This window comes from Amphiura filiformis, chromosome 6 (genome assembly GCF_039555335.1).
Source record: "Amphiura filiformis chromosome 6, Afil_fr2py, whole genome shotgun sequence".
Classification (NCBI taxonomy): Eukaryota; Metazoa; Echinodermata; class Ophiuroidea; order Amphilepidida; family Amphiuridae; genus Amphiura; species Amphiura filiformis.
Window position 1 is genome coordinate 25,758,474 of NC_092633.1, and position 27,789 is coordinate 25,786,262.

Below are 27,789 nucleotides of genomic sequence, written 5' to 3' on the forward strand. Positions count from 1 at the left end.
ATTTATAAATTAGAGCGTTAAAATGGTTCACTTATTGTGACACAATTTTGATCAAGCAAAAACGAGTCGGATGTCAGGAATATTAATTTTCAGATACATCCAATAATATATGGTATTCAACTTCATTTGTATTTTATTGTTCTGAGCAATGCTAAAATGACCATATCTAAGTATGGTGAGGCCTGAGGTTTTCAGCAAAATGGCTCGGGCGCATTTGACCCTGCGCTTGGACACGCTAAGAAGAAGATGTAATGAAATTGAAAACTGAATTTTGATTTTGATTGACATCCGACTCATTTAGCTTGATCACATCACAATTCATGACACCTAATTAAGTACATAAATTGCCTACAAAACAGATCTTTGTACTTGTAACACTAGTATGAATCTCTTATAAATTAGATATACTTGTTTTTCAAAGTGTAAATGATCTATGTTGTACACTTCGATAGATTTAGACAAATATTAATGAATTATTCACTCATTGCAATTCTCAAAATGTATTTTGTGACCTCTAGCTCTTTTCTCTTTACTTGTTTCAGCCAAGACAGCCTCAACCTCAACAGATATGCAGAAAGCACAGAAGGTCCAGGCACAAACCAAAGTGGTATCATGAAGAGCCTGACAAGATGATGAATAGAAGCCCAAATGAAGGGTTCAGATGCAAAATGTTGTACATCCAAAAGCTGCCTTGTGTCTTTTTCATATTAATATTGTTATATGTGACCTGCTCCCACGAAATGAGCGTAAGTCGTAAGTTGGTGGTTTTGAGACCTTCCATTAGTGTGAGTCGCTGTTCTTTGTTTGAAGACACCTGTATAGTCAGTGGTATGTCCTTGTGAATGGGAACATAATATGCTATGCTCTGTATTTTAATTCTGTCCCCATTCAAAAAGGACATACCACTGCCAATCAGGCCCGTAACCAGGGGGAGGTGGGGAGCAGATGCCCCCAATCCCAAAATGCCCAAAAAAGTCCATGAAAAAATTGAGGTTTTTATGCCTTTTTGGTTAAAAAAGGTCAACATTTTGGGCAAAAAGTCCACTTTTTCAAAATCCGCCCCAGTCCAAAAAGGTCCAAATTTTGAAAAAAATTCACTTTTTCAAAATCAGCCCCCAAAATAAATCCTGGTTATAGGCCTGCTGCCAATACAGGTGTCTTCAAGCAAAAAACATCAACTCAACAATTGGAATGTCTCAAAATTCCCAATTTGCGACTTTACGCTCATTACATGGGAGCAGATCACATTCCAACTTCTGTTATCACTAATTAGGGAGGGGCATTAATAGAAGTAAATACAATATAACACAGGGCAGCTTTTGTCATATATCGCATTTTGCATCTGAGCTCTTCTGATATTGTACTGGAGTATATTGCCTTGTTATGTTGTTAATAAAATGTGTTGTATGATTGTAAAATGTCATCATGAACTTTGTTTGCAAAACTTTTCAAGTATTATAATATTATTATGTACAATGTCTTTCTTATTTTTCACATTTACACCTTGTATGCTTATAAACACTTTATAAAATTATATGATATTGGTCTGTAACTATTTTTAAGGTGAACTACAATACTGGTAGTGATGATATATATTAAACCCTTTTTATTTTATGATCTTATATAATTATTTTAAAATATTGGGGCCACATATGACATTATTCATTGTAATTATCATGCATCTGTACTGGTCATATCCAGTCATTTTTATGTTCAAAATTTGAGTAGAAAGCAACATTAACATGGTAGCATCATCATTATAGTCAATTTTACATGTATATTTTACAACAAGATGTAATAGCCTAAGTTTCCACGCATAATGGGAGTCAGTTCCTGTCTTTCAGAATCCATACGCTTTCATCATTTTCATTAGACTACATTTCAAAAACATTACAATATGTATAATAAATGTATCATGATTATGTCTTTATGTATTAATGTAATAACTGTTATGTACCAAGCTCAAGTCTATCGATCATGCAAGCAATGATTGTTGGCTTCAGACTAACTTAAAATCTGAATGTACCTGTTCAGAGGGAAGGACTATTCATTAAAGGGAGGGGTGTCACCCATGTAGTAACAAACTTGTCACCTAATTGAACTTTACTTTTGTGATCAATGTGCAATGTCATTTCAAAGTGGGAGTATGAGGTGCAATAGAATGCTTATTGTTTAAAATGTGGTATCACAATTGATGTCACATTTTGAAAATTACATAGCAACAGGTAAATTATAGAGTGCAATTCATAAAGCTTAATTCAAAGTTTAAAAGTTGTCAAGCTTTTGCCAGGTGTAGCTAGAACTGACTTCATCAAAATAATTACTTCTCATCGTAATCAGTTGTTAGATAAAGGTATAAAATAGTTGAAGTGGTATGACTTGAAATATATTGTTTGTACATGCAGCTGTCCTGCATGATGTCACTACACAAATTAACTAGCATCATACTGAAGGAGGAATATGAGGTACATCAGGATACAGATCTTCAAGGATGGTGCATTTTAAAATACACCAGGTAAATATTTGAGTCAAGTGGTTTCATTGTGCATTTGTGGCAAAAATACTTTTCTCAGAAAGACTTTATGTAACAACAGAATAAATGAAATCTAATATTTCTGCTAGGAGCACCAGGTGTATTGATCAAAATTTCAAGATGGCTGCTCAAAGGAAGGAAGACAGTTACTCAGTATAGTCTTGTTACTGTGGCATATCTCCTGCCGTTTTGTAATGACATATGTGTTTCTGTCTATTATATGTTGCTTGTATACCAAGAGCTACCAAGATACATGTAGACCATGTCTACCCAATGAAGCCACTTGATGTAAAAATTTACTTGGGTGTATTTTAAAATGCATCGTCCTTGAAGATCTGTATCCTGTTGTACATCATATTCCTCCTTCAGTATGTTGGTAGTACCATCATGCAGCACAACTACATGTACGAACTACAGTTTCTATCAAAGAAGAAAAGCACTTGTTTTCATTTTGAGAGCGTGCACGGCGTAAACACGGACGTGAGGTTCTGATTGGCTAATTCAATCATCTGACAATCATAGCAACAGTAGCGGTAATCTGATTGCCCAATTACGCGTCAAAACGTTGGGCGGCGCAAACAAAGTTCCGTGTATGTTACTCATTAACAGGGCGCTCATGTCAATCTGAGCAAGGGACTGCCGTTCTTCTCTGAAACCGAGTATAGTCATGCCAATTCAAGTATTTTTACACCGTTGTCTAACAAGATTGAATTCTGATCAAGTGATTATTTGAAGACATTTCTGTAAAATGCTTGACTCCTACACTGGACTGGACCGTAACAGAACAATTTCATTTAGCTTCAGTTTTAGCCAGAAAGAAACCCACTGGATGTGGAGACCAATGGTGACTGTACCAAAAGTGTTACATTTTATGTCAGTTTCAATTGCAAGTGTGACTGAAAGGTTATTATTAGGAGTTAGGAAAGAGTTTTGTGAGGTAAATGAGTCTGTCATACACCACGGTCATTGATAATATAAAAGGTCATTTTGACAATCCTCATTAATCATGTTAATGTTAAAATGCTTGTGAAAGATGTGAGACTAGCTTTTGGTATGCATGTGCCGATGCATAATTGTCTTGTTGCTGTGGCATTGCTTGTCTTTGCCATTCTGCAATGACATCTTGCATTCTATGTGGCTAACTCTTAGATCAGTATATTCTTGACCAATATGCAAAATGTTGCTTTGCATTTTCTAATTGTAGAATTCTTTGGTAGACTTTTTATATTTACAAAACTCTCTCATAAAGAATTGATGCAAATTAAAATACTTTTTAATAGTCAACCAGGTAACCAGAAAGAATCATGAGTAAAGTCCAAGTGTAGTTCAGTTTAACATTTCTATCAGAATAATTATAAGCTTATAAAATACTTATAAAAGCTTAATAAACCACCAAGTCTATTTTAAATTTATAAAAGCTTATATAAATTTCCTATACTATGATCAGCTCATAATGGGCAAGAATTATTCAGTTCATTCACAAAAGTGTGCGTCAGTCATGCAATAGAAAAGCGTAGGTACTGCACCCATCTGTGTGTACACCAATCTATATCAATCCATGATGTTATGAGTCCCACTTGTTACTATGAGCTGATCAGTAGGCCTCCACCTCACTTTGATAATAATGTACAGCTCATTAAAAGGTAAACATTTACATCATTTTACAAGAAACAATGAATGTCCTCATATTATCTTACAGTATGAAGACAACACCGTGAAATGTAAATTAGACAGTCATATCACTGTGACATTCTTGTCATTCTGTGATGAATGATCTAGTTACATTGTTGGCATAGGAAATAAACATAATTTAGTCCTCTCATATATACACAAGCTTTTAGAGAAGAACACCTCTCTTTCTCTGATTGACATGCATGCCCTGCTGATAAACAACTTAGGCAAGGCCCTTTGCAACCCACCCTTCATGAGCGCTGAAAGCGTAATCAGCCAATCATATTACCGGTCTGTTGTCATGTTTGCGCGACAATTGAATTAGCCAATGGGGACCCCACTTCTGTGTTTACGCCCTGTACACGGAATGAGATAAACATGGTTGTTCTTCTCTGCAAACGATTGTAGAATTTGTCATCGCAGAGAAACTGATGTCACACAATTTATAGTATATAGGCCAAAACCAAAAATGTCACGAAATATATCATGCAAACTAGTTATGATTACAAACTTTTTCAACAGAGTCTTGAATTGGTAAACTGTATGAGCAGTGAATTACCCACTTAAAATGTGTGATCACAGTATCTTTGAGCAGCATTTTAGAACCATACTAAACAACATAAAAATACTTGTTTAGGGTTTTTTTAATTGAGGACAATTCTTGCTTAAGGTGCATTTCATGAGTGTCCTACAAGTTACCACCTCCCGATAACTGCTTCCCCCTGATAATCATCCCCTGAGCATCGGTTAATTTCACTATAAACAAGAACATTATGCTTATGGGGTTACTACAGTGAGATAGATTTTAAACACTCTGGATTCAGAGGGTGTTTGCCGTGGTACACATTCAAAGCTTGTGCCTTGTCTTTACTTTGGCAATAGTTGATTTTTCATGTTATTTTGTTTAAAAATCAAGATCTATTATGCATTCATTATCCCCTGGATCTGAAATTTGTAGAATGTTTTGGGTCCACTTCCTTTTTGGGGGAGGGGCACCCTGCTGGGCTCTGTGTAGGATCGTAGTCATCATTGCGTATCGTACATATTATTCTATGTAATTACCAAAGGTGTGTATGTAATTATTATGATACTTTATGATATGTATAATGCACTATTTTGATATTTTCTATTTACTGTATAATTATTCAAATGTAACTGCAAAAAGTGGACAATTTCAGAGCTGTGTTAATTGGTGCACTTAGTAACATGTTCCATGATCTAAACCCATGTAGAATGAAACTAATTTACATAAAAATTGTATATTGCCAAAAATATATAAGTTGAAACTTACTTTTGCAAAATTTAAATGGTGGCTAAAGAAACAAATAAATCCCACTATCCAATTTAGACACAAAATTTATTATTTGAAAACTTGATATGATCTAAATCAGCTCAAGTTTGCCAAATTATCAAAATAAGGTCCACAATGTTGGGAACCGGTTGTTGTGGATTTGAATGGGTCGCTCGAGCCCATTCTTCACTGTTGTCAAGCTAAAATAGGTTGGAATGGAATAAAAATAACATTTAGACATTTTTAATGATAAAAAATGTTAGGTTCTGAGATGTAAAAACATTTTTCTTTGACGGCATTTTAAATTAACAGTAGAGTTTGAAATAAAACAATTCACAATGAGAATATGGTCCAATTTATTATTCATATTCCAATAAAATTATGCCCAAGAAGTGCCCACCCATTAAGTTTTCAACATATTTTTCACGATGTGATTAGGCCAAAAAAAAAAAAAGGTTTGTCTCACGAACATTTGCCAAAAAAGCTAAGTGCTATGCTTTTTTTTTTTTTTTTTTTGGTTTAGAAGCTATGCTAATCGCTTTTTTTTTTTTTTTTTTTTTTAGCCTGTCTGGCTCATACCAGCTTTCATCAGAGCGGTCGACATTGTAGGTAAAACGGCTCAATTGCGGAAAATACGGGTTACAGCTTCAGCCCGACACCAACTCATTTTTTAGTGCATTCAGAGTAACCGAATCGGCGCACCGATGCAGTGCCCAATTCCTCAGCACAGTCCCCCTGTTTTAACTATACTGAATCACGAACAATCATGTTGAAATAAGCGGTAAAAATTCGTTAAAAAACAGCTACAAAAATACAAAATTTATGAAAACAACATGGCTTCACTCGATCGCAGAGTTCTCCGTAGGCTAAGTCCTTTTATATTGCATCCACTTTGCTTCGTCGAGCTTTACGCTCCGTGCCGTTGCAAGGATGGCGTGAAACTAGCGAGACTGAGGCTACGGTGTGGGTTACGGGCTATCTGCAACATTATGGCATACGCGCTGTCTGACATTTTCGATGGTTTTCTGACATTGAGGAATTCATTTTTACTACGTTGGTCGAACTATCGGGAACCTGAAAAATCGGGGAAAAAAAAAAAAAACCTTTAAAAAGGCGGTCAGCGTGAACAAACGCAGCTGTATCGCTTTCACATACTTATGCGCGCGGGTTCGTGAGACAAACCTTTTTTTTTTTGGCCTTATATCACACTGAAAATAATACTTGTAAAAATGTCATATGATTACCCACAAAATATTTCTCTTCTCCAAGTGAGTCTTTCATATTATTGAAGTGAATTTTATGATAATTCCACTCAAACTTTTAAATATTTTTTTTTTCAAATAGAATTTTAGTAATTATGGATGTGATGCATTTACACAAGGCATATAAACCATAACAATAGGGCATATTCTGGTGCAATATCAAATATATTATAAATCAATTATTCCAGAGTTGTATAAATAATGTATTGTAATTCTATAATATTGATATACTTTTTTATTATTTGAAATGAAATACGATAAAACAAGTGTCAATTTCAAATGTACGCAAATCATTGTATGTTGTACAATATGAGAACATATAATATTGATGACAAGGGCCTAGATTCCGTTGTGGTTTGCGAGAATCAAAATCCATCAGTCACTGCACTTACTGTATGATACAATGAGAGAAGTTGATTCTCTCAACCGAATCTTATGAGAATCATTACGAGAATCGATTTGGTGATTCTCATTGAAATCTAGGCCCTGTTAGGGCTATTCCTGTTGAAATCCATACACCCCCTATAAAATTAGAAGACAACTTTAATCTCCAACACAAGGGTTGTCGATTTCAAATGGAGTCACCTATTGAGGTAATCCCATTTGAAATTCACACCCCCTCTGTAAAAGATAAAGATTACGTCTTCCATAGGGGGTGTATGGATTTCAGCTGGAATAGCCAATGGTCAGTTCACACAGAGGCAGACTAAATCATGTGATATTGTTATTGTTAGTGTTTGTGAAGTATGTCCGCCGTTCATCAACTGACATGTATGATATTTCAAAAGTGATTATTATTATTATAATTATTATTAAAAATCAAAGAGCAGGATTCCTTTTACAAAATGACCATACTTTAAAGAAGCATTTTGTGATCCACAGCTTCATCTCCCACACTTTTCTAAAAAAGGTTGAGATTTTTATACCATTGGAAACTGCTAGCTATATAATGTTTGTGTGCAAAACTTTATTACAGACTTGTTCGCTAGCAAAAATATCATCAAATTTGTATTTATGTTCTGTTAACAGAACAAAATTACAACACAGTGGCCTATGTATTACACCCATACATAACTCACAAACCTAATATCAGAATTATCTGAAATTGTGGGAATAAGCTTTTTTTTGTGGATATCTACTGAAGTATTCTCTTAATCGGACTGACGTCACAAAGCCTTGTAAAACCAGTGTGTGCAATTCTCCTTCTTTGAGCTGGTTCCTTTGTGTGAGCTTGTGCAAAGGGGACAATGTGTCCAGATGTCCGACCGAGTGAATAGCATAAAAAGAGAATGTTAGAATCACAAAATACTCCTTTAATGTATCCAGTTCATAACAACACAGTACCGCTGATTGGCTGTTCACGTGATTATAACAATATTAAGCCCCTCCTACTTCACTGAATAATGCTGACAGTGCGTGTACACTCTTTGCAAAAGGAATCTTGTTTGGGATTTTTGTATTAATATAATTATTATCAATATTATTATTATTTTCACATACTATTATTATTGTTATCTAAATCTTAGTCATGCAATAACTAGAATATATAGTAACAGCTTAATAACATTCTTGTAATAATAGTACGCATAATTCAGTAAAATAGTGTTAAAGGGATGCAAACATGTCCAATCCTCAAGCCAATTTGTTACACACATACTATGTAGATTAGATGGAAAGTTGGTTACTTATAAAGAGATTTTAGAAAAAGAAAATTTAGAAATATTATCTCCATTAACCATGTGATGAAATATTGCTTTAATTTTCCAAATTTGGTTTTGGCACAAATTTCCCACTCCTTCATAAGAACAAATTTGACTTAAATGTATTGTGTACCATATTCATTCCATTAAGCGCCCATGTCCCAATAAGCACCTGCACCCATGAGATTTCAATTTGCAAAATGTGATTTGCAACTCATCCAAAACATTTGGTTAAGTTTACTTATAACACAATACAGGCCAGGAGTACAACCCTCTTTACATGTAGGAACATCAGGAAATCCCTCCTTTGCATTTGAATTCACCAATGTAAGGGCACACTCTATTAAAATGGATTATTAGATTTTGGACATTTTATAAATAATTATGAAATCAGTGTAAAAAATAACTGCCCATATAAAATGACGTACTTAAAGCGCCCTGGGTGTTTAATGGAACAGATGGTAAAAGTGTTTGGGCATATTTGCATCCCTTAGTATAAATATAGTTGCTTCAAATTATCAAATATTCCTAACAAGCTAGCAAATATATGCATCTCAGTATTGATTGAATCATTTCTGCTAACAAATTTTTCAACACTACAACATTTTATGTATATTGCACAATATCGAGTACAATATCAATTACCTGAATTTTATATTTACAAAGATAAACATTCACCCCTCTTGTATGACACCCCACCCAAGTGTGGAGTTTGTGTGAGTTTCCAATCATGGAGTTTCACACACATACAATCTATTCATGGCGTTTTTCACAAATACACTCCAACACAATTACACAATCGACTCAGTACTGATACTGTGGAGGTGTTCGTATCACAAAATGGGAGGCGATATACCCCTTATCAGGGTTATACCCCACTCTATGGCTCTAATGCTGGTTTCATACTTTCCTGATGCTTTGCTGCTCTGAAGATGATTTTACATCACTGCGTAGTTGCACCAGAAATGCTAGCTCTGACCAGTGGCAAGCCGATGATATCGATCATTTCACTGCTTTGCCGCGGCGGCAGCACTGCTTGGAGTTGAATTCCAAGTCAACTTGGAGTGGTGCCACTCTAACGTATGAGAACAAAATATGATATTGGAGTGGTGCTGAGCGGCAAGAGTGGCTTTCAGAGTCATGCCACTGCCGCTCAGCAGTGTATCGCTCCACGCAGAAAAATGCAAGCTGCATGATGAAGCGTCACGCCGCTCAGCAGCAAGCGGCAGGAAGTTTGAAACCAGTATAAGACACTAGAAACTATCTCCAACCATGGAGCTCCACAGTTCCAATAAGGCTGAACAATTGGTATGTTTATGATATGCACACCTCCACACCCAACATACATTAAACCATTTCAACATGTGAATGTTTTGGGCTGTGAAAAGCCCCCCTACTTGTCTTTAATAGCATATTTATGCTTCTTAGATATAGCTCTGATAGAAAAGTAAGGTAGCTTGAATGAAAATAAAAAGCAAATTTATAATTCAGAATACATTATGATGTGAAGAAGAGAAAGTGATTTCTTCTGTAATATGTTTTTAACTCATTGATAATATAATTGTTTAATATATTGTAATTTGAAAGAATGTAAAGATGGAACGAATGAATAAATATTTCTCTGGATGCACACTTAATTTATATTTGATTGCTGGTGGTTTTTCTTTGTGTATATAATACAATATTAATAAGAAATGCAATGTAACAGGAGTGTTCATAGAGCCATTGCCAGGGGATAAGGGGGTATGATGCACCCCCCCAAAAAAAAACCCACATTTATTTACAATATTACACAATTTACAATATTAACATGAAATGCAATATAACAGGAGTGTTCATAGAGCCATAGCCAGGGGATGTGGGGGTACGACGCACCACAAAAAATACCATTTTTAAATGGTATTTTTAAAATGTATTGAAACAAGTCTTGCTTTTGAAGGCAAAATTCACAAATGGTCCACGTTTTAGCCCCCAACATCCCCCATAAAGTAAATCCTGGCTATAAGGTAGTGTGTCCAATCTGACTTTGATTGGTGAATAATACCAGGACAGTGAACAACTTGAGAGCAACTTGCTTAAAGATTTCTTTGAAATTATGCCATATGTGATACATTTGCAGATGCATTAAGTCGGCAGCTTCAACTGGTTAAGTCGTACCGTGAATCGGCAACTATGGAAAATGGTTCATAACTGTACTACATTGTAGTGTGTATTGACTAGTGCAGGGTTTTCAAATGTCTTTGTAGATTACCTGAATATGTGAATGTGGCGCCACATATTCTACATTGATACGGTATTTCTCCTGTATGCATTCTTGTATGTCTTTTAAAGTTACTCCCATGTTTGAATTCTTTGCCACATGCCCTGCACTGATATGGTGTCTCTCCTGTATGCATTCTTGAATGCACCGTAAGCATAGAATTTTGTGCAAACGATGCATTGCAATATCCACATTTATATGGTTTGTCTCCTGTGTGAGTTCTGTTGTGGACATTTAGATAACTCTCCTGTATGAATTTCTTGTCACATATATTACACTGATATAGCCTTTCTCCTGTATGCACTCTACTGTGTCGTATGAGTTTGCTTTTGTAAGTGAATGATTTGTTGCAAATCGTACAGCTATGAACCATTTTCCTCTTCTTTGATCGGGTCTTTGATTCTGTGACTGCTGAGTCAAGTGGATCCTCTGTGTCTGATGAGGGCACTTTGGTGGGTGTATCTTGTATTTTGTCTACATCATTGTTGATTTGGTAATCATCATCATCATCAGAATCAGCTGCAGGTGCCTGATAAGATGTGGGTATCATCTCTTCCTCATCAATTTCATCACTGGTGGATATTTGAGCTGGGGAGCGGTAGAAAGAAAAGAAGTTTAAACAATAATGCATTTGAGCAATTCATGTGTTTTATGGTTTACAATAAGGTTCCTACATAAATCTGGTTAAAAATAAATAATAAATAAAATTTTGGTATTTATACATTTTGTACAGCGTCTTTCACATGTATCAAAGCGCTGTAGATTTATTCCGTTGTCATTAGAATATTAGCTGCCATACAATGCCCAAAGCATGCTCAATGGACAACACTTCTGAAATAAAATGTTGTTTTATCAATATTTTATTTTGTTTTGGCCAAAAATCAAATTATTGGAGGTCCAAAACAAGTCAAAAATGGTTGAAAACAAAGACGGGACCCTTTCAAAACAATTTGAAGTTAAATTTTAAAACAGTGGACCATATTTTTACTGGACCAATTTTTATTTTATTTTGTTAATACGTTCAAATGTTTAGTGATTTTCCTAAACATTTAAATGCCTCCAAGATGTTTAAACGTTTAATATTGATAGCCTTAGGTCAGGCGTCCGACCAACTGAAGTCATTTGTGGCAAAAGGTGACACCAATTACGAGTGCAGTGTTCGATTTACCACCTGCATACCTGCACCAGTGCATGTAACATTCCCTCTGTGCATGCAGCTTTTCACTACCTGCCTGCACGTGTGCATGTACGATTTTAGCGCTAGCGATATATGACAAGGCAATATACAAAAGTAAACAAGCAGTCAGTCCGATTTGGAAAAACCCAATCTATTTTTAGCGCAACATCCCGACTTCATTAGAAGGACAATTCCCGATACCCCTATCACGTGAGAACTGTCACTTTTTTTCATTGACTTCCCTAGTCTCCTACACAGCCAGTTTGCGTTGGTCTGATACTTGTCGATCCTAACGAACATTCGAGATAGCCACATACAGTCTGGTCCGAGACTATGACTTCCCTTAGAGGGGCTAGCGTAATGTGACGTCATCCACCAATTCCCGATACCCTCGCACATGTAGAAGCTGTCATTTTCATTTCATTGAAAAAAAAGAACCTGAATTTAAGCCGTGGGAAATATTTGTTTACGTACGGAAAATAATCATAATAATGTCCAGCAAAAGAGGTAATAGCTCAAAAAATACTTGCATCATTCTGGAAATCGTGCACCTCGTCGGCGACTAGTTCTACAACAGATGAAACCACAGCATCCAGTGTTTTGGCTAAGAAATCGGCGAGTGATCGGTAGTACAAGGAACTTAAATACGATGTCCTCATTCACAAACTGATACTATCCGAATTTTGAGCCATACAAGTTTATGTGGTGAACTAGAGTGATCGGCATAAAAATGACAATGACAGTGGAGCCGGGAATATTATTACAAGCTTGTTTGCTTTAATTTTGGTGCATGCACACTTTTTGCTGTGCATGTAGAAATTTTGGGCTACATGCACCAGTGCAGGTAGGAAAAAATTTGTAAATCGGACACTGTACGAGTGGGTATCCAAAAGTTTTTGATATCACCCAGAAGGAAAAGAGCTATATTGATGAAATTTTGTCAGTGTAATCACTGATCCTTATGTACATTATGGTCCAAAAATGGTCTCATAAGTATGCTTAATTTTTTACAGGTGGCGCTATGATGGTCAGTTCCTTCCCCAGATTCTTCCCCAACTGAAAACCCCCAAAATGGACCAAAAAGGGAAAATTTTAGGTTGGTTGCTATCTTGGGGGGGGGGGGCACTCCCATATATTGACATACGTCATGAGCCCATGAAAAGACCCCGTTATTTTTGGCAAATCCTACACCCAATGACCCTGTTTTTTTCAGTAGCCGACACTGAATGACCCCCTTTCTTGAAAAATTAAGTCCTCAAAATTGAAATTTGGGCGCTCTTCACACACATTTTAAGCAAAATAAATGAGTTTTGTCTATGTTGTACTGTAAAATTGGATAAAAAGCTATTTTTGATTGTCAATGATGTGAAATTTTAGGCACTCCCATACAAAATCACTCCATTTTTGATATTGCCAAAACCGAATGACCCCATTTTTTCTGAAAATGTCCATACCGATAGACCCCTAGTTTCATATGCTGGTGGGCACAGGTATGTCACTTTCATATTCGAGTGCCTCCCCCGGGTGCTATCTACATGTACTTTTCCTTATTTTCTTGTTCCCTCCCTTCCCTGACTGAACATAGGTGTGTTGTGAGTTGTTCTATTCTGTCTTCCCTAAAAACATCAAATTCTTTCCTAGATGGTCCCGGGAGTCACTCCCCATTGTGGCCTGTACAGTACACCATCCACGATAATCAACTTTTGAAAAACACCCTAAACAAGGATTTAACCCTTGGCTATAACAATACCCTAAACAGGGATTTTATTCCTTGCATCAAATTTCATACCCTAAATTTCATTTCAGCGTATTAGCAATTGCAATTTTGCTACCCTTTTTTCTATTTTTTCATGTTTTTTTACACTCTAAACACGATACTCGTGTATCTTGTCTACCCACGAAAAACTACCCCTTTTACGCGTTTTCATTATCGCGGATGGTGTACAGTCCACAATGGGAGTGACCCCCCGGGTAGATGGTACAGTCTGGACACTGAACCATTGCATCTGATCTAAGGACAAATGGTTCAAAGGGAAGAGAGGCTGGTAAACACCTCTAGGCTTTTTATTATTTTCAGAGCTAGCTGTGATTTATTATTTACAGGAGTGTGAGAGTTCAGCTTTTTTGTTTTAATTTTCAGCTTTTTTTGTACCAGTACACTTGCTCTGTATAAAAGTATAGGATCTTCCCAAATTGCAGCTTTTTGCTAGGTGTTTTGAGCTTTTTGCTATCTGGTTTTGCATTTTCAGCTCATTTATATGTGGTGACTCGCATGCCCCTGATTTATAAAGCCTTGGAATTAAAATTCTTCTGTTGCAGAGTTCGGAGAATGCCACTGAACTATTGCATCTAGGGAAGAATAATCAAGGATTTGGATTTGAAGATGAGGTTTAAAAGGGAAGATAAACTTGGGGGGGATCTTTCCTACTTTTGCTATTTTTACGGGGGGCGCACGCCCCCTCTGTCCCCCCTCTGGATCCGCACCTGATAATGATGTAATTGCATGACATGTTTGATTTAATATTGATTTTTTGCAGAATAAGTTATGCTCGGAGGGTGATATTAAGTGAATTACATTGCTTTAAACAGGTTTTAATCAACAATAATGTTTTAATCAAGAGTGGGCAGCAAATGAAAATCGCTAAATTTTCAAATTTGATTTTCTCGAAATGTGTATTTTGCAAATACGTCAGTATGTGATGAGGCCGACGACAACATATATTAAATTCTTGCACCACATTTGATAACGTAAATCTTATTACCTTGAGATGATCTCCCCGTAATGTCATCATCATCATCATCATCATCACTGACTTCCGGTGGTTTGATGATTTTCTTTGTCTGTAAAATAAAATGTGTACAAGAATAGGATAGTGAACCTGTGAACTGGGGGCAGACTTGGGTCATGCATTTAGGGATTCAATCATGTTTCACCGTTGTTCATCACCGATTAACAACGATGCATCAACGTTGTCTGAGTGGTTTACGCGAACCGCGCCGACGCCGAGTTGTTAATCGGTGATGAACAACGATGAAACATGATTGAATCCTTTCAACAACAAAAGAAGCTAAAAATCGTATAATTCACGATTATTTTACGAGGAATGTCAGTTAATCATTGCCACTCAGCCTTACAAAAACTTTGATGATTTCTCTTTTGATATCAGCAATAAAACTACAAAATAAAACGGCAATGTTTAGCCGTTTCCTGATAAATTCTGAATTCAACTTGTAAGCTGGCATACGCACAAAGGTTCCAGGCATGACGAATTTTACGCGCTCTCGCGTAACGCGTAGTCTCGCTCGCATTTGCATATACACTACAGTTAAAGTGTTGGTTCATCACAGATTAACAACAGTTAGATCCTGTACAAAGGTATAGGAAGAGTTGTTGAATATATCAGCAATATTTCTTGTGTTCTGTTGTGGAATAACTACCAAAGTGAATGCCTTTACTACACAGTTGCAATGCAGTTGCATATGCCTTCATTAGCCAACTGCATAAATATGTTAGACTACTCCGTAGTCCACTTGCCCATTGTCATGATTGTGCATACTCTGGATATTGCATTTAAGCTTAAGGGGGTACTATACTACACCCTTGCCAAATTTTGTGCCTATTTTTGCATTTTTCTCAAAACTGAAAACGCATTGGGGACAAGTAAGATATGTATATTATAGGGGCAAGGACTACAACTACTGCATTAGAAATTTTATTTCAGCACAGACAACAGTTTTGGAGTTACAATCAAAAATGAGGGAAAACCTCAAGACCACGCCCCCTGGGGATGGAGCTGTGTTACCAGCAGCTAAGAGGATGATGGGATACCAATCACTCTGAGGAAGTATGTCGTCCAAGACATACGAAACTGTCAGGTCAGTGTTCAAAAGTTTGGTTTTGTAATATGAAAACTCCAAATTATAATTATCTACAAACCTGATGAATCTCTTCACAACCAGTATTTGATCGACTACTTGCTTTGAGTTGCTGACTTTTTAGTACAGTAGTTGTAGTCCTTGCCCCTAAAATATACATATCTTACTTGTCACCAATGTGCTATACTTTTTGAGAAAATGGCAAAAATAGGCACAAAATTGGACAGGGGTGTAGTACCCCTTAAAACTCCGATTTAATTAATTTGTGCACAATTGATAGATTTTCACAACTGATCATCTTTTCAGTCACCATACTCCCTCTGTATGTTAGCTTCCCAAATGGACTACTGACTTTGGATTACAGATAACATTTTTAACATGGGACTCTATGGAGAGTTAGGCCAATTTCTGGCCTAACTAAAATTGGTCATGATGTAATGCATCTTTAAATGAATCTGGCTTGTGATTGGTCGCCCAAATCTCGTTATTGTTTAAATCCTCCCAACACGTACCATTACCATTAACTATACATGGTACACATCCATCTTTGGAATGCGGCGCTTTTGTGCTGGGAAGAAAGTTGGTGGATGAACGTACGCATCTAGCGCGTATTGTACCACCATGCTTAGTCTTGTGGTTAGATTTGATTGATAAACAAGTATGATTGACAGTGTGTTTAGAGAACGAAGTCCCTGGGTAAAGTTCTGCTTAAAAGTGAAAGTCCATAGTCGATTTTTAACTCATAATAAACTGGCAGATTCTAAAATTAGAATTGTTCAGTATTGAAGTGCCATTATAGTTATGCCATTATTATGATATGTTGCATTCAATAATATAAGCCTACGTATACTTTACTTTTACTGTCACAAATATAATTATATAAACTTTTTCATAACCATTTTATACTATACTTCACATTCAGAGGGGTGATCTACCGACAAAGATTTGGCGCAGCAATGGGTAGCCCGGTTAGCGCAATAATCGCTAACCTTTTCATGGAGTGGTTGGAGAAGAAGGCTATCGCCACCGCACCGCTAGAATGTAAACCCGGCTATAAATCGTTCGTCGATGATGTTCTGGAGATTATTAAGAAAGGCACTACTGGACAACTGACGGAGCACTTGAACACCGTTGACACCACAGGTAACATAAAGTTTACCTTTGAGGAAGAGTGCGAGGGCAAGATCCCCTTCTTAGATACGCTGATTGTGAGAAAGGAAGATGGAACAGTAAAGCTCTTGGTCTACAGAAAGAAAACTCATACGGATCAATACATAAATTTTGATTCGCAACACCCACTTCATCAAAAGATCGGCGTCATAAGGTCATTGCTCGACAGAATGCATTCCATCGTGTCGGAAGATAAGGATAAGGAGGAAGAAGAGAGTAGAATCAGAAAGGCAGTCACCAATTGCGGTTATCCAAAGTGGGCGTTTGATAAGGCGAAACAACAGGTTGAAGGTAAAGCGGAAGTGAAGAAGAACAAAGAGCAAAAGAACGCCACCCAGGAGACGGAAACTAAGGGCATGGTGGTAATTCCATACGTGGAAGGTTTGTCTGAAAAACTACAGCGAATATTTTGCAAACACAAAATATCCGTCGCAATGAAGCCGCATAAGGACATGGTCGACACCATCAAGACCAGTGGGGTCGTCTACGAGATTGGTTGCAAAGGGTGCGACAAGTCATACATTGGTGAGACGGGCCGTCCTTTTGGAGTAAGGCTTAAGGAACACCAGAAAGATGCGGAAAAAGTTGCAAACAGGAAATACACCAAAAAAAACAGAACAATGTCAACCTCGGAACAAAACAAATCCGCGATAACTGACCATCCCTGGCTGAAATTTGATATACTTTTGATACACCACTTTTGATATGTATGAAAAATGTATGAAATAAAAGTATTTGAATTGGAACCCTCATTTCATACACTTTTATGTATCAAAACTGTATCAAATTAACATTGCATACACATTTTATACATATCAAAAGTGTATCAAATGCCAAGATAATGTATCAAAAAAGTATCAAATGAAATGTATCATTTCATTTTATATCAAAAGTGTATCAAATATGTAACTGTATCAAATCAGGGTTCCAATTTAAACTGTATCAAATTAGCATTGAAATTTTTATCCTTTCATTTCATACACATTTCATACATAATTTATATCAAAAGTGTATCGAATATGTTACTGTATCAAATCAGCGTTCCAATTTAAACTGTATCAAATTAGCGTTGAAATTTTTATCCTTTCATTTCATACACATTTCATACATAATTATATCAAAAGTGTATGGAATATGTAACTATCAAATCAGCGTTCCAATTTAAACTGTATCAAATCAGCGTTCCAATTTAAACTGTATCAAATTAGCGTTCAAATTTTTATCCTTTCATTTCATACACATTTCATACATAATTTATATCAAAAGTGTATCGAATATGTTACTGTATCAAATCAGCGTTCCCAATTTAAACTGTATCAAATTAGCATTGAAATTTTTATCCTTTCATTTCATACATATTTCATACATAATTATATCAAAAGTGTATGAAATATGTAACTGTATCAAATCAGGGTTCCAATTTAAACTGTATCAAATTAGCGTTGAAATTTTTATCCTTTCATTTCATACACATTTCATACATAATTATATCAAAAAATTCAAAAGTGTATGAAATATGTAACTGTATCAAATCAGGGTTCCAATTTAAACTGTATCAAATTAGCGTTGAAATTTTTATCCTTTCATTTCATACACATTTCATACATAATTATATCAAAAGTGTATGGAATATGTAACTGTATCAAATCAGCATTCCAATTTAAACTGTATCAAATTAGCGTTCAAATTTTTATCCTTTCATTTCATACACATTTCATACATAATTTATATCAAAAGTGTATGAAATATGTAACTGTATCAAATCAGGGTTCCAATTTAAACTGTATCAAATTAGCGTTGAAATTTTTATCCTTTCATTTTATACACATTTCATACATAATTTATATCAAAAGTGTATCGAATATGTTACTGTATCAAATCAGCGTTCCAATTTAAACTGTATCAAATTAGCGTTCAAATTTTTATCCTTTCATTTCATACATATTTCATACATAATTATATCAAAAGTGTATGAAATATGTAACTGTATCAAATGAGGGTTCCAATTTAAAATGTATCAAATTAGCGTTGAAATTTTTATCCTTTCATTTCATAGACATTTCATACATAATTATATCAAAAGTGTATGAAATATGTAACTGTATCAAATCAGGGTTCCAATATAAACTGTATCAAATTAGCATTGAAATTTTTATCCTTTCATTTCATACATATTTCATACATAATTATATCAAAAGTGTATGAAATATGTAACTGTATCAAATCAGGGTTCCAATTTAAACTGTATCAAATTAGCGTTGAAATTTTTATCCTTTCATTTCATACACATTTCATACATAATTATATCAAAAGTGTATGAAATATGTAACTGTATCAAATCAGGGTTCCAATTTAAACTGTATCAAATTAGCGTTGAAATTTTTATCCTTTCATTTCATACACATTTCATACATAATTATATCAAAAGTGTATGGAATATGTAACTGTATCAAATCAGCGTTCCAATTTAAACTGTTTCAAATTAGCGTTCAAATTTTTATCCTTTCATTTCATACACATTTCATACATAATTTATATCAAAAGTGTATGAAATATGTAACTGTATCAAATCAGGGTTCCAATTTAAACTGTATCAAATTAGCGTTGAAATTTTTATCCTTTCATTTTATACACATTTCATACATAATTTATATCAAAAGTGTATGAAATATGTAACTGTATCAAATCAGGGTTCCAATTTAAACTATCAAATTAGATTTGAAATTTGTATCCTTTCATTTCATACACATTTCATACATAATTATATCAAAAGTGTATGAAATATGTAACTGTATCAAATCAGGGTTCCAATTTAAACTGTATCAAATTAGCGTTGAAATTTTTATCCTTTCATTTCATACACATTTCATACATAATTATATCAAAAGTGTATGGAATATGTAACTGTATCAAATCAGCGCTCCAATTTAAACTGTATCAAATTAGCGTTCAAATTTTTATCCTTTCATTTCATACACATTTCATACATAATTTATATCAAAAGTGTATGAAATATGTAACTGTATCAAATCAGGGTTCCAATTTAAACTGTATCAAATTAGCGTTGAAATTTGTATCCTTTCATTTTATACACATTTCATACATAATTTATATCAAAAGTGTATGAAATATGTAACTGTATCAAATCAGGGTTCCAATTTAAACAGTATCAAATTAGCGTTGAAATTCTTATCCTTTCATTTCATACATATTTGATACATAATTATATCAAAAGTGTATCAAATATGCCACTGTATCAAATCAGCGTTCCAATTTAAACTGTATCAAATTAGCGTTGAAATTCTTATCCTTTCATTTCATACACATTTTATACATAATTATATCAAAAGTGTATCAAATATGTCACTATCAAATCAGTGTTCCAATTCTAATGCTGGCCAGCGGGACCGCCCTATTTTTGATACATGCCGTTTGATACACTTTTGATATAGTTTTCTGATACACTTTTGATACAGTTTTTTGATACACTTTTGATAGTTTTTTTGATACACTTTTGATAGTTTTTTGATACACTTTTGATACAGTTTTTGATACACTTTTGATACAGTTTTTATACACTTTTGATACAGTTTTTCAAATTTCAAAATTGGTCCAATCAAGCTCAAATTCAACAAGAATTATCCTTACATGATCTAAACATATTTGCAAACATTAATGACCCCAAAGCTTAACGTGAAGGGGTCAAAGGTCAAATTTTGAAATTAGTCTAATCAAGCTCAAATTCAACACTGCCCTCTACTGCCAATGCTGACCTCTAGCACTTTCCCCCATCACAGAGCAGCTCAATGCACTTTCCCCTATCAACGTTCAAAATTACAATGCAATAGGACAAATGTGTGAGAAAGTATTCAGCAAAAAAGAAGCAAAACCCAACCAAAATGGAACATACATACATCAGAGGGCCTGCTTGGAAAGCAGTGCTTGTCAATGAAGTTGTTACCCTCAATAAAGAGACAAAAAGGCTACCAATAACAAAAAGATTCAGCAGGGTTTTTTACTATACAGGCATGTGCTATATTCATGCTTAATAATATAGAGGCCCTATATATAATATATAGTAAGCTTACCTTATCAGAACAAAGTCAATAAAATGTCCTCTTTAATCGCAGTCCCTGATTACAACTACATTGTAACCTAATGTGCAGTCTACAAGCATGTTTGTATCTTCATCATGATAAATAAAACACCATAATTTGCTCTAAAATACAGTACATTTCCAAATGCAAATCCTGGTGTTAACTGCATGCATGCCACATGGGCAAATTTGAAAATGATGAGTCATTATCTAGACATGTGATCAGTTATTGATACAGTTTTGATACACTACAAAAGGTCAGTTTATGAAAGCCCAATTTGATACACTTTTGATATACCTCTAGCCACCAAAAATTAACTAAGTTCGATTTGATACACTTTACATACACTAAAAAAACAGGCAAAGTCCAATTTAATACACTTTTGATACACTGTATGCAGCCAGAATTTGACTAAGTACAATTTGATACACTTTTTATATACATCTAGCACCAAAAATGAACTAAGTTCATTTTGATACACTTTACATATACACTAAAAAACTGCAAAGTCCAATTTGATACACTTTTGATACACCACAAGCATGGCCAAAATTAACTAAGTTCAAATTCGATACACTTTTGATACATTTTTGATACAGTTAGGTGGTATTTGATACAGTTTTGATACCCTATATTTTCAGTTGATACATTTTCAATACACCCTTTGTATATCAAAACTGTATCAAATTGCTGTTTGATACAGTTTTAATACACTTTGATACACTTTTGATACACTTCTTGCTGTATAGAATTTCTGCTAGGGATGTTATCAATTGGGATTAGCCTAAATTACTAGAGAAATACGACAACCAACAAATTCAACTGATCAGAGAAGCTATTTGGATTAGAAGGCGGGGGGACAGAACAGTCAACAGGGACATCGGGAGTTACTCTCTAGACCATGTATACGATCCACTAATACGAACTAAGCCACCGAGGGATGAGAAAATCGCCGGAAAAAGTCTAAAACGAGTGAGTACTTTTGGATTTGTTAATCAAAAAATCTAATCAAGTTTAATTTCTACAATCCTACAAATGCATCTATTTCAACATTTTATACATTTTTTAGTATTTTGATGTAATAAATATCAGTATAATTTCAAGTTCAACTGAATGCGTTCATCATGATTAATAACATATTTTTATTTATCAAAAATCGACTATGGCATAGTCTATAAATATGAAGTCAACTACATAATATATGAAGCTCTAAATATGCAGTCGACTACTTACGATTTCTGTCAAATTTTGTTATTCTTTACACTACAAAAACAGTGTTTAGAAAGTGAAGGCAAGAATGTATTTAGAAACGTTATGTTTAGAATATGGATGTCAGATGTTTAGAAATTGAACACCATCACTGACCAATGTTCAGTAATTTGACACATGATGTTTAGCCTCTAAACGTGTTTACAAAGTGAAGGCAAAATTGTGTTTAGAAAAGAGTTTAATTTCTAAACACTGTTTTTGCAGTGTACTGAAAATGCTGAAAAAAAACTATTAGGAATGGTTTCTGTCCATTCTAAGCCAAAATAAGAAGGTAAAGTGAAAGAAACCACACTAGCTATTTCCATGTTTTTGGAGTTCTAATAACTTCTAATGTTCTAGAAGTAGAAGTAGAATTAGAAGTAGTGATGTAACGGGATTATTTATGGTACCATGATAGCAATGGGTTTACACTATTTTTGAAAGTATTGCCCTGCTCTTTAAGGGATCTGGAATGAGCATTTCGACAGTATTTTTTATGGAACATGAGAGCACCTCAGACGTATCGAATTGCATTCTGAATACGAAGCATGTCTTTCTGATATCAAATAATTTTCATTTTTTGAAAATTACAATATAATACAAATTTTATGACAAATTATAAAAATATGATATTTTTCAAATTTTTGATATATAACAGTCCTCGAAGTAAATGTTATAAATCTAATGATATATTCTTAAAGTGTATGTAGCTGGAAGGAAAAGCCGACAATCAATTGAAAATTTTGACCTTTCATATTTGAAGATATGGATTTTTTTCCCAAAAGGACCTAATTTTTTTTAGTGTTTTGGGAAAAAATCCATATCTTCAATACGAAAGGTCAAATTTTTCAATTGATCATCGGCTTTTCATCCCACCTACATACACGTTAAGTATAAATCATCAGATTTATAAAGTTTACTTTGAGTACTGTTAAATATCAAAAATATCAATTTTTAATGATTTGCCATAAAATGTGTATTACATTGCGAATTTCAAAATATCAAAATTATTTGATATCAGTTTGACATTCTTCGTATTCAGAATGCAATTCGATATGTCTGATGTGCTCTAATGTCCCACAATAAATACTGTCCAAACGTTCATACCCCTTCCCTTAAGCTAATCTTGCAGGTGCGAGTGATCAACATGTGAAAATTCTATAGAATTACGATCCAGGTCTTTATCCCTGTTCTTTGATAATCTATGTGCATTGGAGAGGAATGATGTAACATCTAGTGCAGGGCAATATTTTTAAAATAATTTAATACACACCTATGACGTCGCGCTATTGTTTTACCGCTCCATTATTTTCCACGAATGGAGCGATGATCACAATAACACGCCATTCAGAATGCCTTTCTCTTTTCTCTGAAAAGCAAATACTTTTCAGGGAAAAAGTACTGGCATTTACTTAATGTAGTGTTAATATCAATTGCACTTTTGAAAAGCAAGTATTTGCGAAAAGTGCGGTATTGTTATCATCACTTCATTCATGCAAAACAATGATACGAAAAACAAGAAGAAAATGATTTTCATTAATACAATAAATTGAGGAAGCGGATAGCAACATTTGCACAGTATTGTCATGGGACCTGAGAGCACATCAGACATATCGAATTGCATGCTGAATACGAGGATTGTCCCTATATCTAATAATAATAATAATTTTGATTTTGTGAAATTAGCGATATAATACAAATTATTAAAATTTCATATTTTTATATTTTTCCAACTGTAACAGTCCTCGAGTAAACTTTATAAATCTAATGATATGTAATTAAACTATAGGCCTATGTAGCTGGGATGAAAAGCCGACTCAATTGAAAATTTGACCTTTCATATAGAACTTAAACATTTGTTTCCAAAAAGACCTACATTTTTTAGTGTTTTGAGGAAAAAATCTATATCTTTAATAATGAAGGTCACAATTTTCATATGATTGACGGCTGTTCAACCCAACTTCCTACTATTTACTGCATATCGTTAGATTTATACAATTTACTTTGAGGACTGTTAAATTTCAAAATATCAATTTTTAATAATTTGCCTTAAAATGTGTATTGTATCGCGAATTTAATAAAAATCTAAATTATTTGATATCAGAAGGATGTGTCTGATTTGCTCTTAGGTGCCACAAACAAAATACGTAAAAAAAGCGTCGCTATCCGAGCCCTTACAATGCACTCTGTCAAAAGCAAGTCAAGATCAAAACGGGCAGGTTAAATTGTTGGCTAAGTACGTTGTACTTATTATGCAAGATGTGTTTTACCCTCACTTAGGCCTTTACTTTTATTTATTTGGACCTTTCTTTCTACGCTTACTGTTTTTTATAACATTTTTTTTCCTTCTTTATATTTTTATACGTTTTCAGTGGCTTAGGCCCTACATATAATTTGTCATATTTTGGGCAACATTGCTACATATACATAATACACATTCTGTATCAATGTATTTAGGCCTATGAATCTGTTTATTTTCAAATCGTTCTCTTCGGGCATGTTTAATAATGATAAAAGCCACAGTAGGTCTATTTTCTGTATAATTTTTATTTGTCATTAGTATATTTGATGTTTCATCTGATGGTATTTTGGCATGCTTGAATATTTACTTACATCGATCAGTAGGCCTATCCGATACCGTAAAACGGGTAACTTTGGGCACTTTTCAGAGTTTTTAAACCACTGCTTCCAAACAAAACCAAATATATTTCTAAGTATCTCTTTTTTATGACGTTAGGGTTCCCTTCTACACCTTGAAGTTGAAAAAGATTTTTGAATAATTTTGAAAGGGTGCCCTAGGGGTTGAAAATAGCCTGACCAAAGTTACCCCGCATTTGGGGCAACTTTGGTCAGAGTATTACATTCCATGAAGAAAAGAAAATGAAAAAATTGATCTTCGCTGTATATGGGCAAGGTTTTGTTTTTTGTGACCTTTATCCCCATGCAAAATTAAGCAAGCACGCATCCTTGCTCACAAATATCGATTTTATTTTGTCTGAAAAAAAATGTAAAAAAATGCTCATAATTGAAAAAAAATGCCAATGTTTTCGTAACTTTCAAAGAAATTGGACATGAGCGACTTCTTCCAAATATATTTCTTAACAAATTGAGACCAAATATGACTAAAAACAATATTGCTTTACTGAAATATCACCATTTATTTAATATATTTGAACGACCAAAGTTACCCCGCTTACCGAAGTTACCCCCATTTTACGGTAATTAAATATTACAATGTTAGGGACGCTCCATTTGATTTCGGAAGGGGACTGGAAGTTGAGGTGGCTTTTATTTCGCGTCAAGGCGGCGTAAGTTTGTTTTGTTTTTTGCCGACAAAGTTCAAGGACAATAATAGGCCTAGGTAAAATGTGTTGTAGTACATTTAAAATGTTCGTACCTTTTCGTACCTGATTTTGGTCCTTCTGCTGCGAATCAACGATATATATCCTCGGAATGATTCCATCACAAAATTATCCAAGATAAACAATAGTGTCCATAATTGCATGGTTGTTCCAAAATCGTAAACTCGATTCACAGAGAAGAGTATCATTGCTCAGGTATAGCGATAGGTGTAGTTTTCTTGAGGTTGACAACTGTAATGAGCCTATACCATGCCTATACATGCTATATGACCTTTTTGCCAATTTTCCTTATTATGCAAAATAGAGACCTAAACGCAACATGACGCAACTACTTCAACAGTTAATACATTAGAAGTGGGCATAAAGAACTATTGATGGTCTAATCACTTTAATGATTTTACGAATCTACGTTTATTCAATTTGTGTAACAAACATTTTAAATCTTTATAATTCAAGAAGGTGGTTACGGATGATTTGAACTAAACACCTGGATCGTGATATGATGGGTATTTCTATAGAAATTTTACATAAAGCTGAGTCGGACTATTTTTGCACTTTTTCCTAAAATTTAGTACGATCATTATATTAGTGTATTGTCCGCATCAATGAGTAATTGATCAATTTGTAAAGAGCAACCTATTTCAATAACACTCCATTCGTGAAAAATAATGGAGCGGTAAAACAATAGCGCGCCGTCATAGGTGTGTATTCCGCGGCTCAGCCATTCTTACCCACTCACGTTCTAATCCGCGGCCATTATCCTATACGTAAATAATGTAAATCCATTGCTATGGTAATTAATCCTGTTACATAGCTACTTCTACAGCAAATACCCTTATACTTTTTGCATGTATTTACCATTGTGACACTTGCAGGAGGGTTGGCAGTTTTGCAGCATACATATGTTTCTACTGCGGCTAAATGGGCCACTCACTGTGACAAACAGCCCAAAAAATAGGATATATAACCATTTGGCATGGACATTTCCATAATGGCTGGCTCTTAAAAATTGTCTGCCATAATGGTTTGACGATTGAACCAACATTTTGATGAACCCATATTAATTATGCTCCTTTGACTGCCAAAAAGTTTGGGAATGTGCAAACTTGGACATCAAATTTATTTTGGGGTGAAAAGAATTAATATATTCTAATGCTTGACAACCTGGGTCAAATACAGTATACTTTTATGTTTTGTATTTGGTTTTAAAGATCTTGTCTCATATTAACAGTCTAAATCCAATGTTGACCAAACAAGGTTTTTAATACTTACATTTTTATTTCTGATGTATTCCATTGGGTCCAAAGAGGACCTTTTCCTTTTACATCCTGTAAATATGAAAAGTATGATTATGTCAGTGGCGTACCGTGGCTGCCCCAATCCCGGAGGGGGCTGAAGAAAATTCAATTTTGCCGCCCCTTCCTCAACAGCACGAAAAGGTTGACCCAATTTTTTACTCGGTCATTTGAAAAGTGAAGAGCAAAAAAAAAAAAAAGGGTTTCAGGCGCTAGCACCCTAAAAGATTTGATTGATTAAGTACCATTTAAAAAAACATTTTATGCTTTATCAAATCTTTCCACCCTGTTTTATTTACAAATTCTTTTTGCCGTCCCCTTCGTTTTTGCCGCCCCTGTTTTTGCCGCCCTTCTTCTTCCGCCGCCCCTTCATTTTAGCCCAAAAAAAATATGCGCATATGTATGTAGTGCACATGAGTGACCATATATCTTCATAAAGTACACCCTCTGTACAAGGACCCAATAACAGTAGCATGGATAGGGGACAAGAGGGTGCACGTACCCTGGGTGCCGTCTAGTGGGTACTGCATTGCCATCTTAAAGGGGCACCAAATTGCCCCTGTTTAAAAAAATTTGAGTCATCAATTCAAAATTGTATGTTTACTGATATAATGTTGCCACAATTTGCTGTTTGCTTCTTTCATGTCTGTTTGCATGAAAATTGATCAAATTTTGCCATATTGAAGTTGTAACATAATGCCCCATCCCAGGGCACAACTTGGAACTTAGAATAATAATATCATCCCACTTCTGCATGCCTTAATAACTAATTTACCTGAATACACATGCATGAACACTGGCGCAGTGGCCTTCTTTCTAGTAGCAGACATATGGCCTGTAAGAAATT

At 34.8% G+C, this 27,789-nt stretch overlaps 3 protein-coding genes across 5 annotated transcripts in view; 2 read left to right on the top strand and 1 right to left on the bottom strand.

Annotated features, from left to right (window-relative positions):
• Positions 1-5,920, top strand: part of LOC140155184 (uncharacterized) — a 256,145-nt gene extending 250,225 nt beyond the window's left edge. For all 3 annotated transcript variants that reach the window (XM_072177919.1, XM_072177918.1, XM_072177920.1), the window contains exon 16: positions 543-5,920. In XM_072177919.1, coding sequence (XP_072034020.1) covers positions 543-616 — 74 coding nt within the window. In that variant the 3' untranslated portion in view covers positions 617-5,920. The remainder of the gene's footprint in view (positions 1-542) is intronic.
• A 4,716-nt stretch (positions 5,921-10,636) lies between these two features.
• On the bottom strand, positions 10,637-14,801 carry LOC140154435 (uncharacterized). Its single transcript, XM_072177000.1, has 2 exons — positions 14,657-14,801; positions 10,637-11,305 (listed from the first exon to the last, which is right to left on the bottom strand). Exons 1-2 carry the CDS (start codon positions 14,799-14,801, stop codon positions 10,674-10,676), a joined length of 777 nt encoding a protein of 258 aa, XP_072033101.1. The 3' UTR covers positions 10,637-10,673.
• Positions 14,802-16,726: 1,925 nt separating this feature from the next.
• Positions 16,727-22,677, top strand: LOC140154436 (uncharacterized). The gene is made up of 2 exons (XM_072177001.1): positions 16,727-17,321; positions 22,646-22,677. Exons 1-2 carry the CDS (start codon positions 16,727-16,729, stop codon positions 22,675-22,677), a joined length of 627 nt encoding a protein of 208 aa, XP_072033102.1.
• The last annotated feature ends 5,112 nt before the right edge of the window (positions 22,678-27,789 follow it).

Bases quoted from the DNA above. Each gene is read 5' to 3' on its own strand.
- LOC140154435 (XM_072177000.1), bottom strand. From the start codon at position 14,801: ATGACCCAAGTCTGCCCCCAGTTCACAGGTTCACTATCCTATTCTTGT. The intron at 11,306-14,656 runs GTAATAAGATTT...ACCGCTCCCCAG, and splicing joins TACGGGGAGATCATCTCAAG to CTCAAATATCCACCAGTGAT.
- LOC140154436 (XM_072177001.1), top strand. From the start codon at position 16,727: ATGGGTAGCCCGGTTAGCGCAATAATCGCTAACCTTTTCATGGAGTGG. The intron at 17,322-22,645 runs GTTTGTCTGAAA...CTAATGTTCTAG, and splicing joins GGTAATTCCATACGTGGAAG to AAGTAGAAGTAGAATTAGAA.